Raw genomic sequence first — 21,793 nt, forward strand, 5'->3', positions numbered from 1 at the left:
GAAATTTATCTTCAAACCACAAGTTAACTCGAAACAAAGAAGAAGGTAGCGAAGGTTATCAACTTGTTCTCTCTTAGCATCAAAAAAAATGATAGTGTCATCGGCAAATTGCAAGTGATTTATTTTTGTTCCCCCCTTCTTGACGGAAAAACCCGAGATTTGATCATGTTCTTGTGCTTTACTCAACATACAACTTAAGACTTCACAAATAATATTAAAAAGAAAAGGAGAAAGAGGGTCTCCTTGACGAAGTCCCTTTTCACTACCGAAATAACCGAAAGACGATCCATTAACAAGAACCGAGAACTTTAAGAATGTTAAACAATTTCTAATCCAAGCCCTCCAAACACCACCAAACCCTATTTTGCACAAAACTTAATTTAAAAAATTCCAATTCACTTTATCAAACGCCTTTTCAAAATCAATCTTGCAAACCAACCCCGATAATTTTTGACGAAGTCTAGAATCCACACATTCATTTGCTATCAAAATTCCATCAAGAATTTGTCTTCCTTTAATAAAACTATATTGAGTTGTTGATATTAGTGTAGGAAGGTATACCTTTAAACGCTCCGCCAAAAATTTTGAAATGATTTTGTACACATTCCCACTAAGACTAATAGGATGAAAATCTTTTACTTCTTCTACACCCGTCTTCTTAGGGGTAAGCGCAATAAAATTATTTTTCAATGACGAATGAAGAATGTTTTGGTCGTGAAATTCTTCGAAAACCTTCATCAAATATTCTTTTAGAAAATCCCAACAAACAAGAAAGAACATCATAGGAAATCCATCCGGACCCGGAGCACGATCAATTCATAAATCTTTAATTGCATTCTTAATTTCTTCTTCACAAAAAGATCTCTCCAACCACATGCTTTCATTCTCATCAATACTCTTTAGACACATATTTTTGATTCTTGGACGCTTGTTTGAAATATCTTTAAATGCTAACTCAAAATGATTTTCGATACCCAACTTGATTTCTTCTTTGTTTCCGGTCTATCAACCATTGATATGAAGGTTATTGATGTTGTTAAAAGCTCTATGACCCCAAACTACTCGATGAAAATGTTTGGTGTTTCTATCTCCATCTCGAAAGTATCTAATTCTTGACTTTGCCGCGTCATTATGCTTTGACGACGATGAGCTACATCAAACTCCATTTTAGCCGTCACAAGCATGTCTTCTTCGCCTTCAGTAAGACCCCTTTCATCATCTAGTTCATCTAACTCTCTCATCTTGGTAAGTGCCAAGTCTTTGTTTCCGGTCTATCGACCATTGATACGAAGGTTATTGATGTTGTTAAAAGCTTTATGACCCCTCACTACTCGATGAAAATGTTTGGTGTTTCTATCTCCATCTCGAAAGTATCTAATTCTTGACTTTTTCCGCATCATTATTCTTTGACGACGATGAGCCACGTCAAACTCCATTTTAGACGTCACAAGCATGTCTTCTTCACCTTCGGTAAGACCCCTTTCATCATCTAGTTCATCTAACTCTCTCATCTTGGTAAGTGCCAAGTCAATTGCCCTATCAATGTTCCCAGAGACGTCTCGATTCCCCACACATTCAATTTCTCCTTCGAAGCATGTAACTTCTTTGAAAAACATCCACTCGCCGTGCCTACAAAAGAAAAAGATTCCCACCATTCTTTCATTAAAGAAATTATGTTAGTTCCTTCTAGCTAAGCTAATTGAAATCGAAAAGGGAAAGCACCCCAATCCGAGTCCTTTGAGCATAACTCAATGGGAAAATGATCCGAAAAAGGTCTTGCAAGTCGCTTGAAGTTGATATTTGGAAAATGATCTTTCCAATCCGACAAGAAAAGAAAACGGTCAATGTTGCTCTTCTTATTAGGTGGCCTACTCCAAGTATACTTCTCACCGGACAGAGGTAAGTCGACAAGATCCAACTCATTCCATAAGTCATCAAAGAATTTCATTGAGTTCGAAGCTCTACGACAACCCCTCCTCTCCACCATGTATCTTATATCGTTGAAGTCTCCACCGAAACACAAAGGCATTCCATTCCAATAACCATGCAAGGTAGCTAGCTCCATAAGAAATTTTTTTTTTTCGTTCACATTGCAAGGACCATAAACACCAATTAAGACCCAACGGAAGTTATCCTCCAAATTCGACAAGAGATACTTATAGTAAAAGTTCCTTCAAGAAAGTCATCAACCTCAATCAAATCTGAATTCCATATCAACAAAATTCCGCCCGATCTTCCATTAGAATTTAAAGCAATCCACTTGCACGGAGTCGCACCCCAACATTGACGCACAATCTTATCGTTACAAGCACTAAGCTTGGTCTCTTGAATCATAAGAATTGTAGGCTTCCACCGTTGCACAAGATTTTTTTAACTTCGATCGTTTATTAGGGTCGTTAAAACCATTGACATTCCAAGAAATTATGTTAAACATTTAAATTTATTGCAACCCCGTACAAACCAAACCTTAAAACAAGAGCAATCAAGATCCTTCCTTTTCTCCCGCCGCGAGCTCATCTTTAAAAGCATTAGCATGATCTAAAATTGTGTTGTAACAAAATCTTTTTCTTGTTCGGTGAATACAATACCCGAAGGGTGACCGGAGTTTTTAAGTTTGCCATAGAGGGTATTAAATTTATCCGACATACCTTTAGCCACCTTTGAGTAATCACCGGATGCATTAATATTACTTCTCGCACTACCACTTGTACGTGAGGACGCATCATCAGTATCTTCATTTGAAGAGTTAATTTACTTGCCAAACTCACTTCTTGACAGGGAGTTTGCAGCCTCCAAAAAAACTTCATTGTCAGAAACATTTTGGCTGTTATTGTTATTTTTCTTCGTAGAGTACGCAATTTCATGAGCAACAATGATATTGTTCGAGATTTGTCGTGAAGACAAAAAGGCAGATTACACAGGTGAAATGAACTTTTCTAACATTTTCATGAATCTGTTAGCCAAAAGTTTAGTATTACATAAACTTATCGGTCTACACTCAATCGGAGATTTATGTGTTTCCGTTTTAGGAATTAGGAATAGGAAAATTTTGTTTCCTTATCCAAGATTTATTTTGGAAAGAAAATTTTAAACTACTGCCGCCACTTGATCAACACAGTGTAGTTAAACTCATTTTGCTCAAAGCCCCTGGCCACCATCGACTCAAACAGTTTAATGTTTATCTTGTCCATCAATTGAAATAGCTCCAAGCATCTTCCGCCATCCTATCTTTACAATGTGAATCTATTAAGATAGTAAAAGTTATCACATTGGGTGAAATCCCTCAATCTTTCATTTCATCAAAATGTCTTCTTGCTTCACCATGTAGGCAGTGTCCATGAATCATACAATACAATAATATGTCTTTGCATTTCCTCTAGTAACTATCTCGTCAAAGAGTATCTTTGCCTCATTCAACCGGCCTGAATTTCGAAGTCCACTTATGAATAAAAGAAGTATAAACAACTACATCCGGTACAACATTCAAATCTCTATATATCTCATTGAACAGAACCTGAGCTCCATCAATTAATTAAACCTCCTCTTCGGAGTGTATTTATGATCGCCGTTGGGGGCTCAAACATGGCCGAGAGGTAAATGGTCGCCTGTAAGGGCAAACCCTCATAGTTGACTATTCGACCATCCAAAGATGTGCAAATATAGGATTTGTGCACTCCATTAACTTTTGTTTTTACCAAGAGCAATCTTAGCTTTTATAAATACAAAGATAAGGATTTACAACGGCAGAGAAGTACGAATATGCGGTTTTAGCTATCGGACAGTGATGATAGAGTTTGTGAACCATTTTGGACCAGAACACTAGCCTCTATATGAAACATGCCATAATTAACAAGGGTTCATACACACACAAAGAAAAAAAGAAAAAGAAGAAAGTAAACTAGAGATCATTTAACTCACTTAGGGAGAGAGAGTGTTTAATAACAAAAAAAATAACGGAGTCACATAGTGAAAGATGCCATCATGATCAACGAGTAGACGCATCTGAATATCATGTTGACCATGTAGGCAGTGGCCATGAATGATACAACTATATGTGGTTACATTTCCTTTACTAATTAACCATCTCGTCCAGGAGTCTCTTTGCCGCATTCAAGCAGCCTGAATTGCAAAATATAAGTGTAAACAACTACATCCGAATCATACAACATTCAAATATCTATGTATTTCATTGACGAGAACCAGAGCTTCATCAATTAACAGAACAGCACAACCTACTCTGACCTTGGAACTAGGTTTACAGTTTACTTGAGTTTTGGGATCGAAAAAAGTCAAAACTAGGAACCGACTATTAATTCTGGTCAAATTTCCGTATTTGTGTTTCCGTATTCTCTCCAAAATATCAAAATTTGGAATTACGCTATGTACCGCCTGGAAACATTACCCAGATAGACTCGAACACTGTTTCCTAGTAGCTCTATAAGTTTTTTTTTCCCTTATATATACATGGGCGCATGCATATAGCTCTTGTATCCCAGTTTTCATTGTTTCTTGATCCGCTTCTTGAAATAAAGAGTTTCATCAGTTTTTTCCTTTTCTTTCATGTTTCATCAGATAAGTAAATTCATTGAAGCCGTTTCAGGTAAAGAGAAGAAGAAAAATTGAAGTTCGTATTAAGTTTTTCTTCGACGATTTGGTATAAGCATGGAGTATTGTAGTTATACTCTGATTGATAAAGTTGGCGAAGGAACCTTCGGATACGTATGGAAAGCTATAGATAATCTAAGTGCTGATGGTTCTGAAATTGTAGCAATAAAGGAGATGAAGAAATTATATTCGTCCTTGGAAGAATGCCTTGAACTTCCAGAAGTCAGGGCATTGGTTAAACTCTATGGGGATCCGAATATCGTCGGACTCAGAAAACTCATCTTTGACAATCAGGTGTTATATTTGGTCTTTGATTACGAAGAATCTACTCTGTATCGCCTTATGCATGATAAGATCAATCTTTGTACGGATGCTGAGTTACTAAACGGGTTATTGGAGAACAGGATAGGCCTTTTTTCGGAGTCTCGGATACGACGCTGGTCTCGTCAAATCTTGCTAGCTCTTGCACAGATGCATCGTCCTGGTGGATATATGCATCGAGATCTAAAACCAGATAACTTGCTGGTCGCTAGAGATGGAGATTCAATAAAGATCGCGGATTTTGGTCAAGCTAGGGAAATTGATTCTAAATCACCGTGTTCAGATTATGTTACTACACGGATGTACCGCGCACCTGAAGTGTTGTTAAACTCGGTTTCGTATACCTCTGCTGTTGATATGTGGGCAGTTGGGGCTATAATGGCCGAACTGTATTCGTTTCGTCCTCTTTTTCCTGGTAAGAATCGAGCAGATCAGCTGTATAAGATTTGCAGTGTAATCGGAAGTCCAACTTATGAGTCGTGGGCAGAAGGAATACAACTTGCCAATTGGTGTGGTTACAAGTTTCCTCAAGTACATCCATATGGTATTTCTACAATGATACCATCTGCTAGTCATGAGGCTATAGATCTGATTAAATCCCTTTGTTCCTGGGATCCAAAAAACAGACCAACAGCTATGGAGGCTCTGAAGCATCCTTACTTTGCGCCCGATATGCGTGAATTGCCAGAAGCGACAACAAGTGCAAAATTGGAGCAGAGAATATATCCTAATCAGACTTGCTTTGGTGAAAAACTTCTTGGCCCTTTCTCCCCTGTTAGAGATATTACAATTGAAGATATGTTAAAGAGGGTTTGGGCAGAGGATACAAGTGCAAAGTTCGCGCAGAGAATATATCCTAATCAGACTTGCTTTGGTGTAGAACTTTTTGGCCCTTTCTCCCCTGTAGGAAACATGACAAGCCAAGATCTGTTTCAGAGTGTTTGGGGTTGCAGTTTAGATGCCTCTTTCAGAGAGATAACTCATCAGGAGAAGCAGACAGCAGCAGCGCATGCTTTCTAAAGTTGGGGATCGGCAAAGATGATGCAACAAAAGTTTATGAAGATTCTTTGATTTGTTTAATAATTAACTTCCCCTTATTTTCTTCGGAAAATGGGTCATTTGTCCAAATATATTTAAAAAATGATTCATATGGACGAGTAAAAATTTGTATGGGTGAAATGGACACCAAAAAATAGTAAGGATGAAACTGGATTCATCATGACTTAAACTTAAAAAAATAGCAAGGATGAAACTGGATTCATCTTGACTTAAACTTAAAAAATAGCAAGGATGAAACTGGATGCATCCTAGTATAAATTAAAAATAAGAAAATATTTGAAAATGGGTAGGATGAAAATGTTTACATCCTGACTATTTTTAAATTTTTGTCCATTTAAACAATATTAAAATCTAAATGTCCTTTTCACCCAAGAATTGTTGATTTTGGTCTTTTTAATCAATTTTGTGTATTTTTTTTGTCTTCATTTTTCTTTTAAAGCTTTCATGCATGGCTTATGTTCATGTTTTTTTAATTTAGAGTGAGCAAGAATTTGAAAAAAAGTGTACGAAACTTAATGCTGATATTTTGATCTGTTTCTTCGACTCTCGATTGTGCTTTTAAGTAAAACTAAAAGATACTGAAATAAAATAAAATAATAATAATAAAGAAAACTATGTTTCTAACAAGAAAGATTGTTCCCTGGTTCCACACTAAGTTGAGTACAATAGGTATGAGTCGTATGACCCTAGATTGAACCACTTCCGAGTTTCCACCATTGCACTCCATACAGTGATTGCACGGATAGTTGGACTAAACCCTTGGTTAGAAGCGATAATCGGGTGAGTATTATTCATACAAAACCAAATTGTTGTCTTAACTGAGATTACAAGCATCATTAATTACTGTGTCTGGATCATTTATACCATCATGATATTAGTTACTGTTTCCATGACCATAGTATCCCTTGCCAGAAGCTCGTGGAAATTGTTTCTTTCCCTAGTCACAGTGGTCATTATTTCATTTATTTGAGAGAAAAAGTGAGTGTTCCGGCAATGTGTAAGGCCCAGTGCTAAGCTTCAATATGAACGATGGAGTCATGGGAGTTGGGATTTCCAACAGCATTTTAAATTTGAGTGGTCGTTTATGTAGTTGATTCGCTAATAGATTGAAAGAAAAGGGAAGATAGAATTGTATCCTGGAAAACGAAAAGTAAAAACCCAGTTTCTAACAAAAAAAAAAAAAAGATTGTTCCCTGATTCCGCACTAAGTTGAGTACAGTAGATATGACCCGAAAATTGAAAATATAAAGAATTCTGACAAAAGAGAGCCTGGAAACATAAAAGAGGTAACAACTAGAGATTCTCCTTAGCCCAACGTTTAATATTTTCACTCTGAAGATGGCTCCTTTTTGATTTTGACGCAACAACGCATGAATATATCTGCTCAAGTGAACAAATAAAACCTCGATACCGGCAAAATACATACAATTTTTATTATTATTAGGCATGATTTTCAGCTCGTCATTTCCCATTGATGAGCCTCTTCTTAACTTTTGCAATTTATTTGCAACAAAAAAAAGGAGGAAAACCAACTCATGCAAAATAAATAAATGAATCTCACTTGTGATAACTTCACATTGATCTGCATATAACCCAACTTCAAAGTAAAGCATTAATTTTATCAGTTATTATTTTGATAACACAAAGAAACCCATATTGGAGAAGGGCATGTTTGATAAAACAGATTAATCATAACCATTGTACTAGGTTGCGGTACAACTTTGCCGGCCTAATTGGTAACTCTTTTGTTCCATTTTTTCAACTACATTATCAAAGGATTAAAGCTTACACTGATTCATAAAAAGAGCACCTAATGTCTTTAAGATCTCTTTTTTTTTTTTCAGAATCCTGTATATAACGCCTTTATGTTTGTTGTGTACTTTTTTACAAAAAAAACAAAAAAAAAACAGATGTTTGGCCTGAAGTCGAGCTTAAAATATTTAATTATGACATTTAACAAATTCTAACAACTACTTAAATTATTTTCCTTAAACAATAAATTAAACAGTCACCGGCAAAGAACATGTATTAGATTGGGGGAGCAGTTTTTGTCAATTTGATACCTTGATAAAAAAATTCTTGTTAGTGAATTAGGAGCCAGAAAAGAGCTTTCATACACGGTATGAACAAGAGGGACAATGGATCCCCTGCCTAATGCCCCTTGAAGGATTAAATTCTTCGCAAGTTTCGCATATAAAAGGGCAACTATAGAGGATGCAAAAATGCATTGATAAAGGATCAATTGGAACCAATATATCCTCACTAAAGCGAAAGGATTTTAAAATTTTTATCAAAAAAATCTAGCTTACCCTGTTCAAAGTTTTCGATATGTCAATTTTATTTTATTTTTTTTGATCAGTCAAATAGAAATTGCATTTAAAAAAGGCACTTAAGGGGAGTACCTTATCCCAATGATTATGACCAAACAAAAAAGGGGAACCAAAAGGGGATTCGACTACCCAAGAAAACAAACACAAAAATTACTGAGGCCGGTATAATGAATCCGATAAAGAGATCACCATATTTTTCGTAAGCCCTAACATTCTTGTATTCGATTCAGCCCAAAAGAATGCTTGTAAGTTGATATCTCTTATGAGGCTTTCCAAAATTTTGTTTTTGTTATCGAAGGTTCTTGCATTTCGCTCTTTCCATATACACCACCATATAGATACCGGTATGTTATTCTATATTCGACTAAGTCTTTCATCTCCTCAATTAAACTTCCAAGTCTTCATAGATGTAATGACGTTAGGGTCGTATGACCATCCAAAGTGGCACCCTTCAACAAAGTAATCCCAAATTCTCCGGATTCTCCAACAACCATAAAACAAGTGTGAACTCGATTCATCATCTTCCTCACAAAAAAACGACATACACTAGAGACATTCATACCTCTTCTCAAAAGTGTATCCGCCGTCATTACCCGATCACGAGAGAGAAGCCAAAGAAAGAAATTCATTTTGTGAGGGTACTCATTACTCCAAACAACATTGATTGGATAATCCGTCTCACCTTGATCGTCGTTTTCTTTAATTCCATACTTAACCGTATACTTACCATGATCACTACCAACCAAAATTCGGGTATCCATAACCCCTTCTTGGATAGAGATAAAAGAAACAAGATTTGATATGGATAACCCTTCATTTGTAATAGTTTGAGAGTATCTTTGCCTAGACATAAACTCCCACCGTACACCATCTTCCCTAACTTCATACATACTAGCCACCACGACTCCTTGGTCCTTGAAGCTTCATAAGTCAAAGGAAACATATCCCATAACCATCCTGCACCAAGCCAAGAGTCTTCCCAAGATCTAGTTTTCTTACCCGCTCCAATCTTGAATCTGATACTTTTATTGAAATCTTCAAGCTCTTTATAGATATTGAACCACAAGCTACCACCTTTCGATCATTTGGGTTGGAGAGTTTCCCAACCGGTAATTGTTTCGCCAAATTTTTCGACTATGATCTTCCTCCATAAAGCATATTTCTCCACGCCAAAGCGCCACCACCATTTTTTTAGCAAAGCCGAGTTCACTTGCTTAGCTCTTCTTATACCACCACCTTTTTCTTTTGGGGTTTGAAGACAATTCCCAACCAATATTGTGAATTCTTTTCTTATTGTTATCATCCCATAAGAAATTTCTCACAATTCTATCAATTTTCTTAGTTATGGATCAAGGAGAAAGAAAAATAGAGAGATAATAAATGGGTAGACTAGCTAAAACACTTTTGATGAGAGTTAACTTACCTCCTGTTGCTATTGGTTTTCCATTCCAAGAAGTAACTCTTGTCCCACAAATTTCAAGTGTTTTTCCCCATTTTTGAGTGCCTCCTACCTTGTCTCCTTAAGGTAAGCCAAGATATATGCTAGGAAAACTCGCATATTCGCATCCTAGCATGTTAGCATAATTTTCAACATCCTCCTCGACCGCGACTCCGAATAAGCTACTTTCAAAGAAATTTATCTTCAAACCCGAAGTTAACTCGAAACAAAGAAGAAGGTAGCGAAGGTTATCAACTTGTTTTCTCTTAGAATCAAGAAAAATGATAGTGTCATCGGCACGATCAATTCATAAATCTTTAATTTCATTCTTAATTTCTTCTTCTTCACAAAAAGATCTCTCCAACCATATGCTTGCATTCTCATCAATACTCTTTAAACACATATTTTTGATTCTTGGACGCTTGTTTGAATTTTCTTTAAATGCTAACTCAAAATGATTTGCGATACCCAACTTGATTTCTTCTTTGTTTCTGGTCTATCGACCATTGATATGAAGGTTATTGATGTTGTTAAAAGCTCTATGACCCCTCACTACTCGATGAAAATGTTTGGTGTTTCTATCTCCATCTCGAAAGTATCTAATTCTTGACTTTGCCGCATCATTATGCTTTGACGACGATGAGCAACATCAAACTCCATTTTAGCCGTCACAAGCATGTCTTCTTCACCTTCGGTAAGACCCCTTTCACCATCTAGTTCATCTAACTCTGTCATCTTGGTAAGTGCCAAGTCTTTTTTCCGGTCTATCGACCATTGATACGAAGATTATTGATGTTGTTAAAATCTTTATGACCCCTCACTACTCGATGAAAATGTTTGGTGTTTCTATCTCCATCTCGAAAGTATCTAATTCTTGACTTTTTCTGCATCATTATGCTTTGACGATGATGAGCCACACATCAAACTCCATTTTAGCCGTCACAAGCATGTCTTCTTCACCTTCGGTAATACCCCTTTCATCATCTAGTTCATCTAACTCTCTCATCTTGGTAAGTGCCAAGTCAATTGCCCTATCAATGTTCCGAAAGACGTCTCGATTCCACACCTTCAATTTCTCCTTCAAAGCATGTAACTTCTTTGAAAAACATTCACCCGCCGTGCCTACAAAAGAAAAAGATTCCCATCATTCTTTCATTAAAGAAATTATGTTAGTTCCTTCTAGCCAAGATAATTGAAATCGAAAAGTGCAAGCACCCCAATCCGAGTCCTTTGAGCATAACTCAATGGGAAAATGATCCGAAAAAGGTCTTGCAAGTCGCTTGAAGTTGATATTTGGAAAATGATCTTCCCAATCCGACGAGAAAATAAAACGGTCAATTTTGCTCTTCTTATTAGGTGGCCTATTCAAAGTATACTTCGCACCGGAAAGAGGTAAGTCGACAAGATCCAACTCATAGAATTTCATTGAATTCGAAGCTCTACGACAACCCCTCCTCTCCACCATGTATCTTCACTACAAAAAAGACCCTGTTTAGTGAGAAATTATATTGTTACGAAAGCCTTTTCTTTTGTTCCTAAAAAAAATTTTTATGGAAAAAAATTTGTCCCCTTATGGTCGGTAAATCCCTGTCAGGAAAAGCATTCGCCAACTAGAAAGTCAGTCCATCACAGAAAACAATTTTAACGATAAATATTTTTTTATCACCGAAAATAGACTTTAGTGAATGAATTAAATTCTCGTTAAAAAATAGTTTACCGACAAACTAATTTATCATAAAAACAGTTTTTTAACGAGTATAAAGATTATCGCAGATATGGTTTCAACAACAAATATATTTGTCTGGAAAAGAATTTTTCAGTGACCAAGAGAAATATCACAGAATCTACTTCTACTTTTAATAAGAAAAATATTTTGTAACCTAAACAATCTTTAATGAGAAAATATTGTGACCAAAAAAATAATCACAGAATCTATTTTTAATAAGGAAAATAATTTGTTACCTAAACAATCTTTAATGAGAAAATATAGTGACAAAAAAAAAATAATCACATAATCTATTTTTAATAAGGAAAATATTTTCTTATATAAACAATCTTTAATGAGAAAATATAATGACCAAAAAAAAATTATCACAGATTCTATTTTTAATAAAAAAAATATTTTTTTACCTAAACAATCTTTAATGAGAAAATATTTTATTACCAAAAACAAATTTAGTGCCAAAACAAATTTAGTGCCAAATACCTCGTTTCTAAAAATAAGATTAAGTGGTGAAAACTTCTCACCAAAGATAGTTTACAAAGCCATAATGGTTATTTTTAAAAGAATCAGTTATTGGCCATAATTTATAAGTGAATACAATAACTAAGAACATATGATAAAACATACTTCAAAAAATAATAAAAAATAATTAGACAAGTAATAAAAACTTGATACTTATATTATAAAATAAAAGTTACAGTAGACAACCAAACTTAACACGATAGACAATATTCAGCATAAGACAAACTTACATAAAATAGACTTTCAAACCTGATAAAATACGAACAAACCCTAAACGAAACAACCTTAAATAAAACAAACTACATTCCATACGATGAACTTGCAACCTAAAACAAACTTCATCTGGACCTTTCATTAATTGTGCTCCTGTGGTGGAATGGGAAGGTTATTAAGCATAGCCGGAGCAAAACCGAGTCGACTAAACATAAAACCGAGTCGACTAAACATATCTTCCTTGAACGCAGCATTGTCATCCTTCATTTTCTGATTCTCATTTTTCATTTCCTTGATTTCATCTTGATATTTCAAAATCTGGTCCTCCTGGCTTTTAATCTTTTCATTCAATGTCTCAATCAAATCACGAAACTCATTCACCACTCCATTAGAAGATGAAGCCGAAGAACCACGTTGTCTTTCGTATCTTTTAGCACCAATCACTTCATTAAAAATATCTAACTCTTCATGTGGTTGAGATCCCTCTGCAATTCCTTGTTGAACTTGTTGATACAGCTCAAGCATCTTCTCCTGTATGCATATGTACACATATTAATCAAGCCAAAATAACACAATTAAAATCAATTTCATAATAACATACATGTCTTATTTGGGCTTCCTTACTTATCCACTGCACCTCGTTTTCATCATCAGAATTTTTTACCATACGAGTATGGGTATCATGGAAAGTTTGAATGTAGACAAGTTGAACTTCTTGGGCCTTTTTCTGCTTGATCAAAAAACCAAAGTAACCATTGCTTCAATACTTAGCATCACTTTAAATCAACAAACAAAGAAAGAAAAAAAACATTAAGAACGTATAATTTGTGTAATTAAAAGAACTATACATACCAATTCTCAGTGGACAACAAATGGAAGCGACCCTCCACAGTGATTATAGGGAACTTTTGCCCTATTATTAGATCCAGCACGCGATCGTTTCTGCAATTAGAACATTAAGTAAGCAATATAAAATACATAATAATAAATTGAAGTACATATAATCATCATGTATACCTGAACCGTTTCAGAAGAGAACCAATCACACAAATAGTTCCAGCTGTCTTGGGATACATTTCTAGGCGGATTCAGGAGCGCTTCTTCAATTGTCCCGAAACTCTTAAAATGTTTAACCATATTGTCATTCAAATATTTTCTAATGAAAGGCACAGTAGTATCAACAACGAACTTGTCCTACATCAATTTTGAAAACGTAACTTGTTTAATTGAAAGCTTTATAGTATGAAACTTTGAAATTTCCCTTAGAAATTTATTAACATGTTAACAAACCTTAATTCGTTCGATTAAAGCAGATCGATAATGCTCAGGAATTTTCGTCCAGGATTGGTGTTGAAGAGGAGCTAAACCACGTACAATAATTCCACATTCAGATGACAACTTGGGAGCATTGGGACAAATAGGTGCCTTTTCAATTTAAGAAAAAACCACAGGAAGCTTATTTCCATTATTCATAGCCATAGTTCTTGATACCTCAATCCCCCGGGTTAACCCACGCACATTTCTTCTCCCTATGATACAGTCACAAGAAAACATCTTATAACTTTTCCAATAAAGTTCAAAGAAAATAAGATAAGAAAACATTGATTGTTATACTCATACCAGCAGGAGGTGATTGTCCACGAACAACACGACGAGCAATGCCAGTAGCCATAACGAGTCTAGCAGATATTCAAATAACAAATAATATCAGAATTTAATGAAAACAAATAATCTCTGCGAGACGGAACAACAAGAGTGAAATCTAAAAACCAAACCAATTTAATATGAAAAGAATCAAGGAATATGACTTACAGTAAGAAAAGAAATATATGTAGCAAATGACTCTTTCTGAATCTGAATTTTTCTGATAGAGACTAGCAGTTTCGGATCTATAAATAAGTACCTTATTCCTGAATAACTGCAACACCAAGCGGGAAAAATCTCGCGCCAATTCTTTTAGATTTTTCATTTCAACTGAAAGCTTAGTGGGAGCTATTTTTCCTCCCATGATAAATAATTATAACTGAATTGCAAACTTTTTGAAAAGCATTATGATTCTCGATTTTTTCACCTATGCTTACAGATTTATATGTTTTAGGTGTTAGGTGTATAAGATGTTTTGGTCTGCTGCTAGTTTGAAGGAGAACACTATAGTTGCAGAAGATGAGGTATTTTGAGAGAGAAATGAAATAAAGATTATCATTTTTCCTCGGGCTCTAAATATAGATTACATCGCCTACGCGTTGCAAGCATGCAAAATAAAATCATGCCAGCTATTTAAAGAATATTTTTGCATGCAAAATAAAATCATGCCAGCTATTTAAAGAATATTTTTTCTTATATCCGTATATATCGAATTGAAGATGAAATCGAAAAATATCTCAATCTTATTTATTGACATTCTCTTTCTTCTAACTATCGTGTGACCTGATTGGTGTATACTTATTCTCTACGGAAAATGGGTCATTTGTCCAAATATTTTTAAATCACGGTTCAAATGGATGAGTAAAAAATAGTTTGGATGAAATGGCAAAAAAAAAAATAGTAAGGATGAAACTGGTTTCATTCTGCTTAAATTTAAAAAATAGCTAGGATGAAACTGGATACATCCTGTGTAAATTAAAAATAATAAAAAATATTTGAAAATGGGCACGATGAAACTGGTTACATCCTGCTTATTTTTACATTTTTTTTCCATTTAAACAATGTCAAAATCTAACAGTCCATTTCACCCAGAAATTGTTGATTTTGGTCTTTTTAACCAATTTTGTGTATTCTCTATCCTTATTTATGAGGAACAAATGGATGTATTATTTATTCTTTTATCATAATTGCTTAGTTTTTTTAGCAAAGATATTTTCTTTTTTTTGAAAAGATTGACCAAAGATATACGGATGGGGCTCAGGGCTCAGGGATGTATTTATTGTGTACCAACCTTTGAATATTCAATTACGACTAGAAATCATACCATTATTACAATCTAATATTCAAAAGATTTTCTTTCCTCAGTTAACTTCAACAGCATGCTCCCTATATAATATGTGCAGATTTTCACTTATCCACAGAAGTCCTAGCTATTCAGTTTAAGGTAAATAAAATCTCTGGCTTAAAGTTACGAAGGCGCACTTATTTCGTGATAGGGGTTATTTTGTTTTCACCAAAACAAGAATCTCAGATGTTAGAATAAGAGTGTAAATAATTTCAGATGTTAAAACAAGAGTATAAATAGATGTACACGGATGCAAAATATTCATTGGCTAATGATAAAACGTTATTCAGAATTTAGGTTTAATGGTTCGGTTTTCTGTTTGTATGTGGTTTTGTTGTAGTTTTCCAAGGTTATTATTCCTTAATCTAAACAGCTACCAGGTGTTTCTTAATGGCTAAATAATCCGAAAAAAGGCATATAGATTATTTAAATCGCTTCGATGCCACTTCATTTCTGGCAACACTTGATTTGTTTTGACAGGTAAAACCGGCTAATATCCGTACTTATCAAATTTAAGTTTCATACGATTGATTAATTTTCATAGGAGTGAATATGGACGTCTCTCTTATTATCTTATATAAAAGAATGTGAAATGAGAAATGGTCATGAGAATACGGTGAAATACTTGTTAAATGCACAAGTATTAGATTTTGGAGAGGTTGCTAAGCTACCAAGCAAAAAACATGACACTCCCCTATCAATCCAACTAAGAAAAAAGGTGCGGAAATTCTAGCTAGGTAAATTCCTAAAATTTTCTTTCTTTATAAAACACCGATTAAGTTATCCGAGAAACAAGATGGCGGGTATAGATTCTTATAAATTTCCTAGTTAACCATATTTCTTAATTTATTTACCAATATCCTAATTTAAAGATATTTGGAATTTAGCTACATTTCTTAATCATCGACAAAATTTGACTTCGTCATCCAAAATTAAATTTGCGAGAAATAAGCGATGTCATTAAAAAGCTGTTTAGCGATAAATAACTTAGTTTCTCACAACAATAATTTTCTATGGCATACATTTGTTGTCATCACTAACTGTATTATTTTGTGGCAAACACGAATCATCACAGAAAAACGATATTGGTGACAGAAGATATTTTAGTTCCAGAATGTATTGCTAGTAACAACCTATTTTGTGTAGCGAAAAAAAGCCAGCGGCAAAAATCGACTTCGTCACTCAAAATTAATTTTGCGAGAAATAAGTGATGTCATTAAAAGAATATCTAACGACAAACAATTTAGTTTCTCACAAAAAATAATATTCTATGACGAATTATCATGGTTATCGCTAATTGTGATTTTTTGTGGTGAACATAAATAATCACTAAAAAAATTATCTGTGAGAAAGAATTATTTAGTCCCTGATTTTGCTTTTAGTGACAAGCTTAGCGATAATCATAAGTGTTTATCGCAAATAAATTTTTATAGTGGTGAACTTTTTTTTTGTCCCAAACAACGAATTTTGGTGGCAAATTTAAATTGTGGTAGAAAATACTGTCACTAAATCCTTAATTTCTTGTAGTGACATCAAACTCCATTTTAGCCGTCACAAGCATGTCTTCTTCACCTTCGGTAAGACCCCTTTCATCATGTAGTTCATCTAACTCTCTCATCTTGGTAAGTGCCAAGTCAATTGCCCTATCAATGTTCCGAAAGACGTCTCGATTCCACACCTTCAATTTCTCCTTCAAAGCATGTAACTTCTTTGAAAAACATTCACCCGCCGTGCCTACAAAAGAAAAAGATTCCCACCATTCTTTCATTAAAGAAATTATGTTAGTTCCTTCTAGCCAAGATAATTGAAATCGAAAAGTGCAAGCACCCCAATCCGAGTCCTTTGAGCATAACTCAATGGGAAAATGATCCGAAAAAGGTCTTGCAAGTCGCTTGAAGTTGATATTTGGAAAATGATCTTCCCAATCCGACGAGAAAATAAAACGGTCAATTTTGCTCTTCTTATTAGGTGGCCTATTCCAAGTATACTTCGCACCGGAAAGAGGTAAGTCGACAAGATCCAACTCATTACATAGGTCATCAAAGAATTTCATTGAATTCGAAGCTCTACGACAACCCCTCCTCTCCACCATGTATCTTATATCGTTGAAGTCTCCACCGAAAGGCATTCCATTCCAATAACCATGCAAGGTAGCTAGTTCCATACGAAATATATTTTTTTCGTTCACAATGCAAGGACCATAAACACCAATTAAGACCCAACGGAAGTTATCCTCCAAATTCGACAAGAGATACTTATAGTAAAAGTTCCTTCAAGAAACTCATCAACCTCAATCAAATCTGAATTCCATATCAACAAAATTCCGCCCGATCTTCCATCAGAATTTAAAGCAATCCACTTGCACTGAGTCGCACCCCGACATTGAGGCACAATTTCATCGTTACAACCACTAAGCTTGGTCTCTTGAATCATAAGAATTGTAGGCTTCCACCGTTGCACAAGATTTTTTTAACTTCGATCGTTTATTAGGGTCGTTAAAACCATTGACATTCCAAGAAATTATGTTAAACATTTAAATTTATTGCAACCCCGTACAAACCAAACCTTAAAACAAGAGCAATCAAGATCCTTCCTTTTCTCCCGCCGCGAGCTCATCTTTAAAAGCATTAGCATGATCCAAAATTGTGTTTGTAACAAACTCTTTTTCTTGTTCGGTGAATACAATACCCGAAGGGTGACCGGAGTTTTTATGTTTGCCATAGAGGGTATTAAATTTATCCGACATACCCCTTTGAATAATCACCGGATGCATTAATATTACTTCAAGCACTACCACTTGTACGTGATGACGCATCATCAGTATCTTCATTTGAAGAGTTAATTTTCTTGCCAAACTCACTTCTTGACAGGGAGTTTGCAGCCTCCAAAAAAACTTCATGGTCAGAAACATTTTGGCTGTTATTGTTACATTTCTTCGTAGAGTGCACAATTTCATGAGCAACAATGATGTTGTTCGAGATTTGTCCTGAAGACAAAAAAGAAGATTAAATAGGTGAAATAGGTGAAATGAACTTTTCTAACATTTTCATGAATTTGTTAGCCAAAAGTTTAGTATTACATAAACTTATCGGTCTACACTTAATCAGAGATTTATGTGTTTCGGTTTTAGGAATTAGGAATAGGAAAATTTTTTTTCCTTATCCAAGACTTATTTTGGAAAGAAAATTTTAAACACAAAATTGGTTAAAAAGACCAAAATCAGCAATTCCTGGATGAAAAAGACATTTAGATTTTGATACTGTTTAAATGGACAAAAATGTAAAAATATCCAGGATGTAAACAGTTTCATCCTACACATTTTCAAATACTATTTTTATTTTTAATTTACATCAGGATGCATCCAGTTTCATCCTTGCTATTTTTTAAGTTTAAGTCAGGATGAATCCGGTTTCATCCTTGCTATTTTTTTGGTGTCCATTTCACCCATACTAATTTTTACTGTCCATTTGAACCATGTTTTAAAAATATTTGCACAAATAACCCATTTTTCGAATTTAAACTACTGCCGCCACTTGATCAACACAGTGTAGTTAAACTCATTTGGCTCAAAGACCGTGGCCACCATCGACTCAAACAGTTTAATGTTTATCTTGTCCATCAATTGAAATAGCTCCAAGCATCTTCCGCCATCCTATCTTTACAATGTGAATCTATTAAGATAGTAAAAGTTATCACATTGGGTGAAATCCCTCAATCTTTCATTTCATCAAAATGTCTTCTTGCTTCACCATGTAGGCAGTGTCCATGAATCATACAATACAATAATATGTCTTTGCATTTCCTCTAGTAACTATCTCGTCAAAGAGTATCTTTGCCTCATTCAACCGGCCTGAATTTCGATGTCCACTTATGAATAAAAGAAGTATAAACAACTACATCCGGTACAACATTCAAATCTCTATATATCTCATTGAACAGAACCTGAGCTCCATCAATTAATTAAACCTCCTCTTGGGAGTGTATTTATGATCGCCGTTGGGGGCTCAAACATGGCCGAGAGGTAAATGGTCGCCTGTAAGGGCAAACCCTCATAGTTGACTATTCGACCATCCAAAAATGTGCAAATATAGGATTTGTGCACTCCATTAACTTTTGTTTTTACCAAGAGCAATCTTAGCTTTTATAAATACAAAGATAAGGATTTACAACGGCAGAGAAGTACGAATATGCGGTTTTAGCTATCGGACAGTGATGATAGAGTTTGTGAACCATTTTGGACCAGAACACTAGCCTCTATATGAAACATGCCATAATTAACAAGGGTTCATACACACACAAAGAAAAAAAGAAAAAGAAGAAAGTAAACTAGAGATCATTTAACTCACTTAGGGAGAGAGAGTGTTTAATAACAAAAAAAATAACGGAGTCACATAGTGAAAGATGCCATCATGATCAACGAGTAGACGCATCTGAATATCATGTTGACCATGTAGGCAGTGGCCATGAATGATACAACTATATGTGGTTACATTTCCTTTACTAATTAACCATCTCGTCCAGGAGTCTCTTTGCCGCATTCAAGCAGCCTGAATTGCAAAATATAAGTGTAAAAAACTACATCCGAATCATACAACATTCAAATATCTATGTATTTCATTGACGAGAACCAGAGCTTCATCAATTAACAGAACAGCGCAACCTACTCTGACCTTGGAACTAGGTTTACAGTTTACTTGAGTTTTGGGTTCGAAAAAAGTCAAAACTAGGAACCGACTATTAATTCTGGTCAAATTTCCGTATTTGTGTTTCCGTATTCTCTCCAAAATATCAAAATTTGGAATTACGCTATGTACCGCCTGGAAACATTACCCAGATAGACTCGAACACTGTTTCCTAGTAGCTCTATAAGTTTTTTTTTCCCTTATATATACATGGGCGCATGCATATAGCTCTTGTATCCCAGTTTTCATTGTTTCTTGATCCGCTTCTTGAAATAAAGAGTTTCATCAGTTTTTTTTTTCTTTCATGTTTCATCAGATAAGTAAATTCATTGAAGCCGTTTCAGGTAAAGAGAAGAAGAAAAATTGAAGTTCGTATTAAGTTTTTCTTCGACGATTTGGTATAAGCATGGAGTATTGTAGTTATACTCTGATTGATAAAGTTGGCGAAGGAACCTTCGGATACGTATGGAAAGCTATAGATAATCTAAGTGCTGATGGTTCTGAAATTGTAGCAATAAAGGAGATGAAGAAATTATATTCGTCCTTGGAAGAATGCCTTGAACTTCCAGAAGTCAGGCATTGGTTAAACTCTATGGGGATCCGAATATCGTCGGACTCAGAAAACTCATCTTTGACAATCAGGTGTTATATTTGGTCTTTGATTACGAAGAATCTACTCTGTATCGCCTTATGCATGATAAGATCAATCTTTGTACGGATGCTGAGTTACTAAACGGGTTATTGGAGAACAGGATAGGCCTTTTTTCGGAGTCTCGGATACGACGCTGGTCTCGTCAAATCTTGCTAGCTCTTGCACAGATGCATCGTCCTGGTGGATATATGCATCGAGATCTAAAACCAGATAACTTGCTGGTCGCTAGAGATGGAGATTCAATAAAGATCGCGGATTTTGGTCAAGCTAGGGAAATTGATTCTAAATCACCGTGTTCAGATTATGTTACTACACGGATGTACCGCGCACCTGAAGTGTTGTTAAACTCGGTTTCGTATACCTCTGCTGTTGATATGTGGGCAGTTGGGGCTATAATGGCCGAACTGTATTCGTTTCGTCCTCTTTTTCCTGGTAAGAATCGAGCAGATCAGCTGTATAAGATTTGCAGTGTAATCGGAAGTCCAACTTATGAGTCGTGGGCAGAAGGAATACAACTTGCCAATTGTGTGGTTACAAGTTTCCTCAAGTACATCCATATGGTATTTCTACAATGATACCATCTGCTAGTCATGAGGCTATAGATCTGATTAAATCCCTTTGTTCCTGGGATCCAAAAAACAGACCAACAGCTATGGAGGCTCTGAAGCATCCTTACTTTGCGCCCGATATGCGTGAATTGCCAGAAGCGACAACAAGTGCAAAATTGGAGCAGAGAATATATCCTAATCAGACTTGCTTTGGTGAAAAACTTCTTGGCCCTTTTCCCCTGTTAGAGATATTACAATTGAAGATATGTTAAAGAGGGTTTGGGCAGAGGATACAAGTGCAAAGTTCGCGCAGAGAATATATCCTAATCAGACTTGCTTTGGTGTAGAACTTTTTGGCCCTTTCTCCCCTGTAGGAAACATGACAAGCCAAGATCTGTTTCAGAGTGTTTGGGGTTGCAGTTTAGATGCCTCTTTCAGAGAGATAACTCATCAGGAGAAGCAGACAGCAGCAGCGCATGCTTTCTAAAGTTGGGGATCGGCAAAGATGATGCAACAAAAGTTTATGAAGATTCTTTGATTTGTTTAATAATTAACTTCCCCTTATTTTCTTCGGAAAATGGGTCATTTGTCCAAATATATTTAAAAAATGATTCATATGGACGAGTAAAAATTTGTATGGGTGAAATGGACACCAAAAAATAGTAAGGATGAAACTGGATTCATCATGACTTAAACTTAAAAAAATAGCAA

General features: G+C 35.3%; 3 protein-coding genes and 1 pseudogene across 3 annotated transcripts; 2 read left to right on the plus strand and 2 right to left on the minus strand.

Annotated features, from left to right (window-relative positions):
• Positions 1-1,271: 1,271 nt before the first annotated feature.
• LOC113362117 lies at positions 1,272-2,065 on the minus strand. Its single transcript, XM_026605103.1, has 2 exons — positions 1,749-2,065; positions 1,272-1,629 (listed from the first exon to the last, which is right to left on the minus strand). The coding sequence occupies exons 1-2, from the start codon at positions 2,063-2,065 to the stop codon at positions 1,272-1,274; spliced, it is 675 nt and encodes a 224-aa protein (XP_026460888.1).
• A 2,597-nt stretch (positions 2,066-4,662) lies between these two features.
• Positions 4,663-5,946, plus strand: LOC113362126 (cyclin-dependent kinase F-4-like). Its single transcript, XM_026605107.1, has one exon. It carries the CDS (start codon positions 4,663-4,665, stop codon positions 5,944-5,946), a length of 1,284 nt encoding a protein of 427 aa, XP_026460892.1.
• Positions 5,947-12,229: 6,283 nt separating this feature from the next.
• Positions 12,230-12,898, minus strand: LOC113337760. Its single transcript, XM_026583360.1, has 2 exons — positions 12,813-12,898; positions 12,230-12,742 (listed from the first exon to the last, which is right to left on the minus strand). The coding sequence occupies exons 1-2, from the start codon at positions 12,876-12,878 to the stop codon at positions 12,353-12,355; spliced, it is 456 nt and encodes a 151-aa protein (XP_026439145.1). The 5' UTR covers positions 12,879-12,898; the 3' UTR covers positions 12,230-12,352.
• Positions 12,899-20,288: 7,390 nt separating this feature from the next.
• On the plus strand, positions 20,289-21,354 carry LOC113362138 (annotated as a pseudogene).
• Positions 21,355-21,793: the final 439 nt, after the last annotated feature.

Source organism: Papaver somniferum, chromosome 1 (assembly GCF_003573695.1).
Source record: "Papaver somniferum cultivar HN1 chromosome 1, ASM357369v1, whole genome shotgun sequence".
NCBI classification, from domain to species: Eukaryota; Viridiplantae; Streptophyta; class Magnoliopsida; order Ranunculales; family Papaveraceae; genus Papaver; species Papaver somniferum.

Coding starts and splice junctions, on each gene's coding strand:
- LOC113362117 (XM_026605103.1), bottom strand. CDS start 2,065: ATGGAGCTAGCTACCTTGCATGGTTATTGGAATGGAATGCCTTTGTGT. Junction 1,630..1,748: donor TCGGATCATTTTCCCATTGA/GTTATGCTCAAA, acceptor TTTCTTTTGTAG/GCACGGCGAGTGGATGTTTT.
- LOC113362126 (XM_026605107.1), top strand. CDS start 4,663: ATGGAGTATTGTAGTTATACTCTGATTGATAAAGTTGGCGAAGGAACC.
- LOC113337760 (XM_026583360.1), bottom strand. CDS start 12,878: ATGGTAAAAAATTCTGATGATGAAAACGAGGTGCAGTGGATAAGTAAG. Junction 12,743..12,812: donor AGGAAGCCCAAATAAGACAT/GTATGTTATTAT, acceptor ATATGCATACAG/GAGAAGATGCTTGAGCTGTA.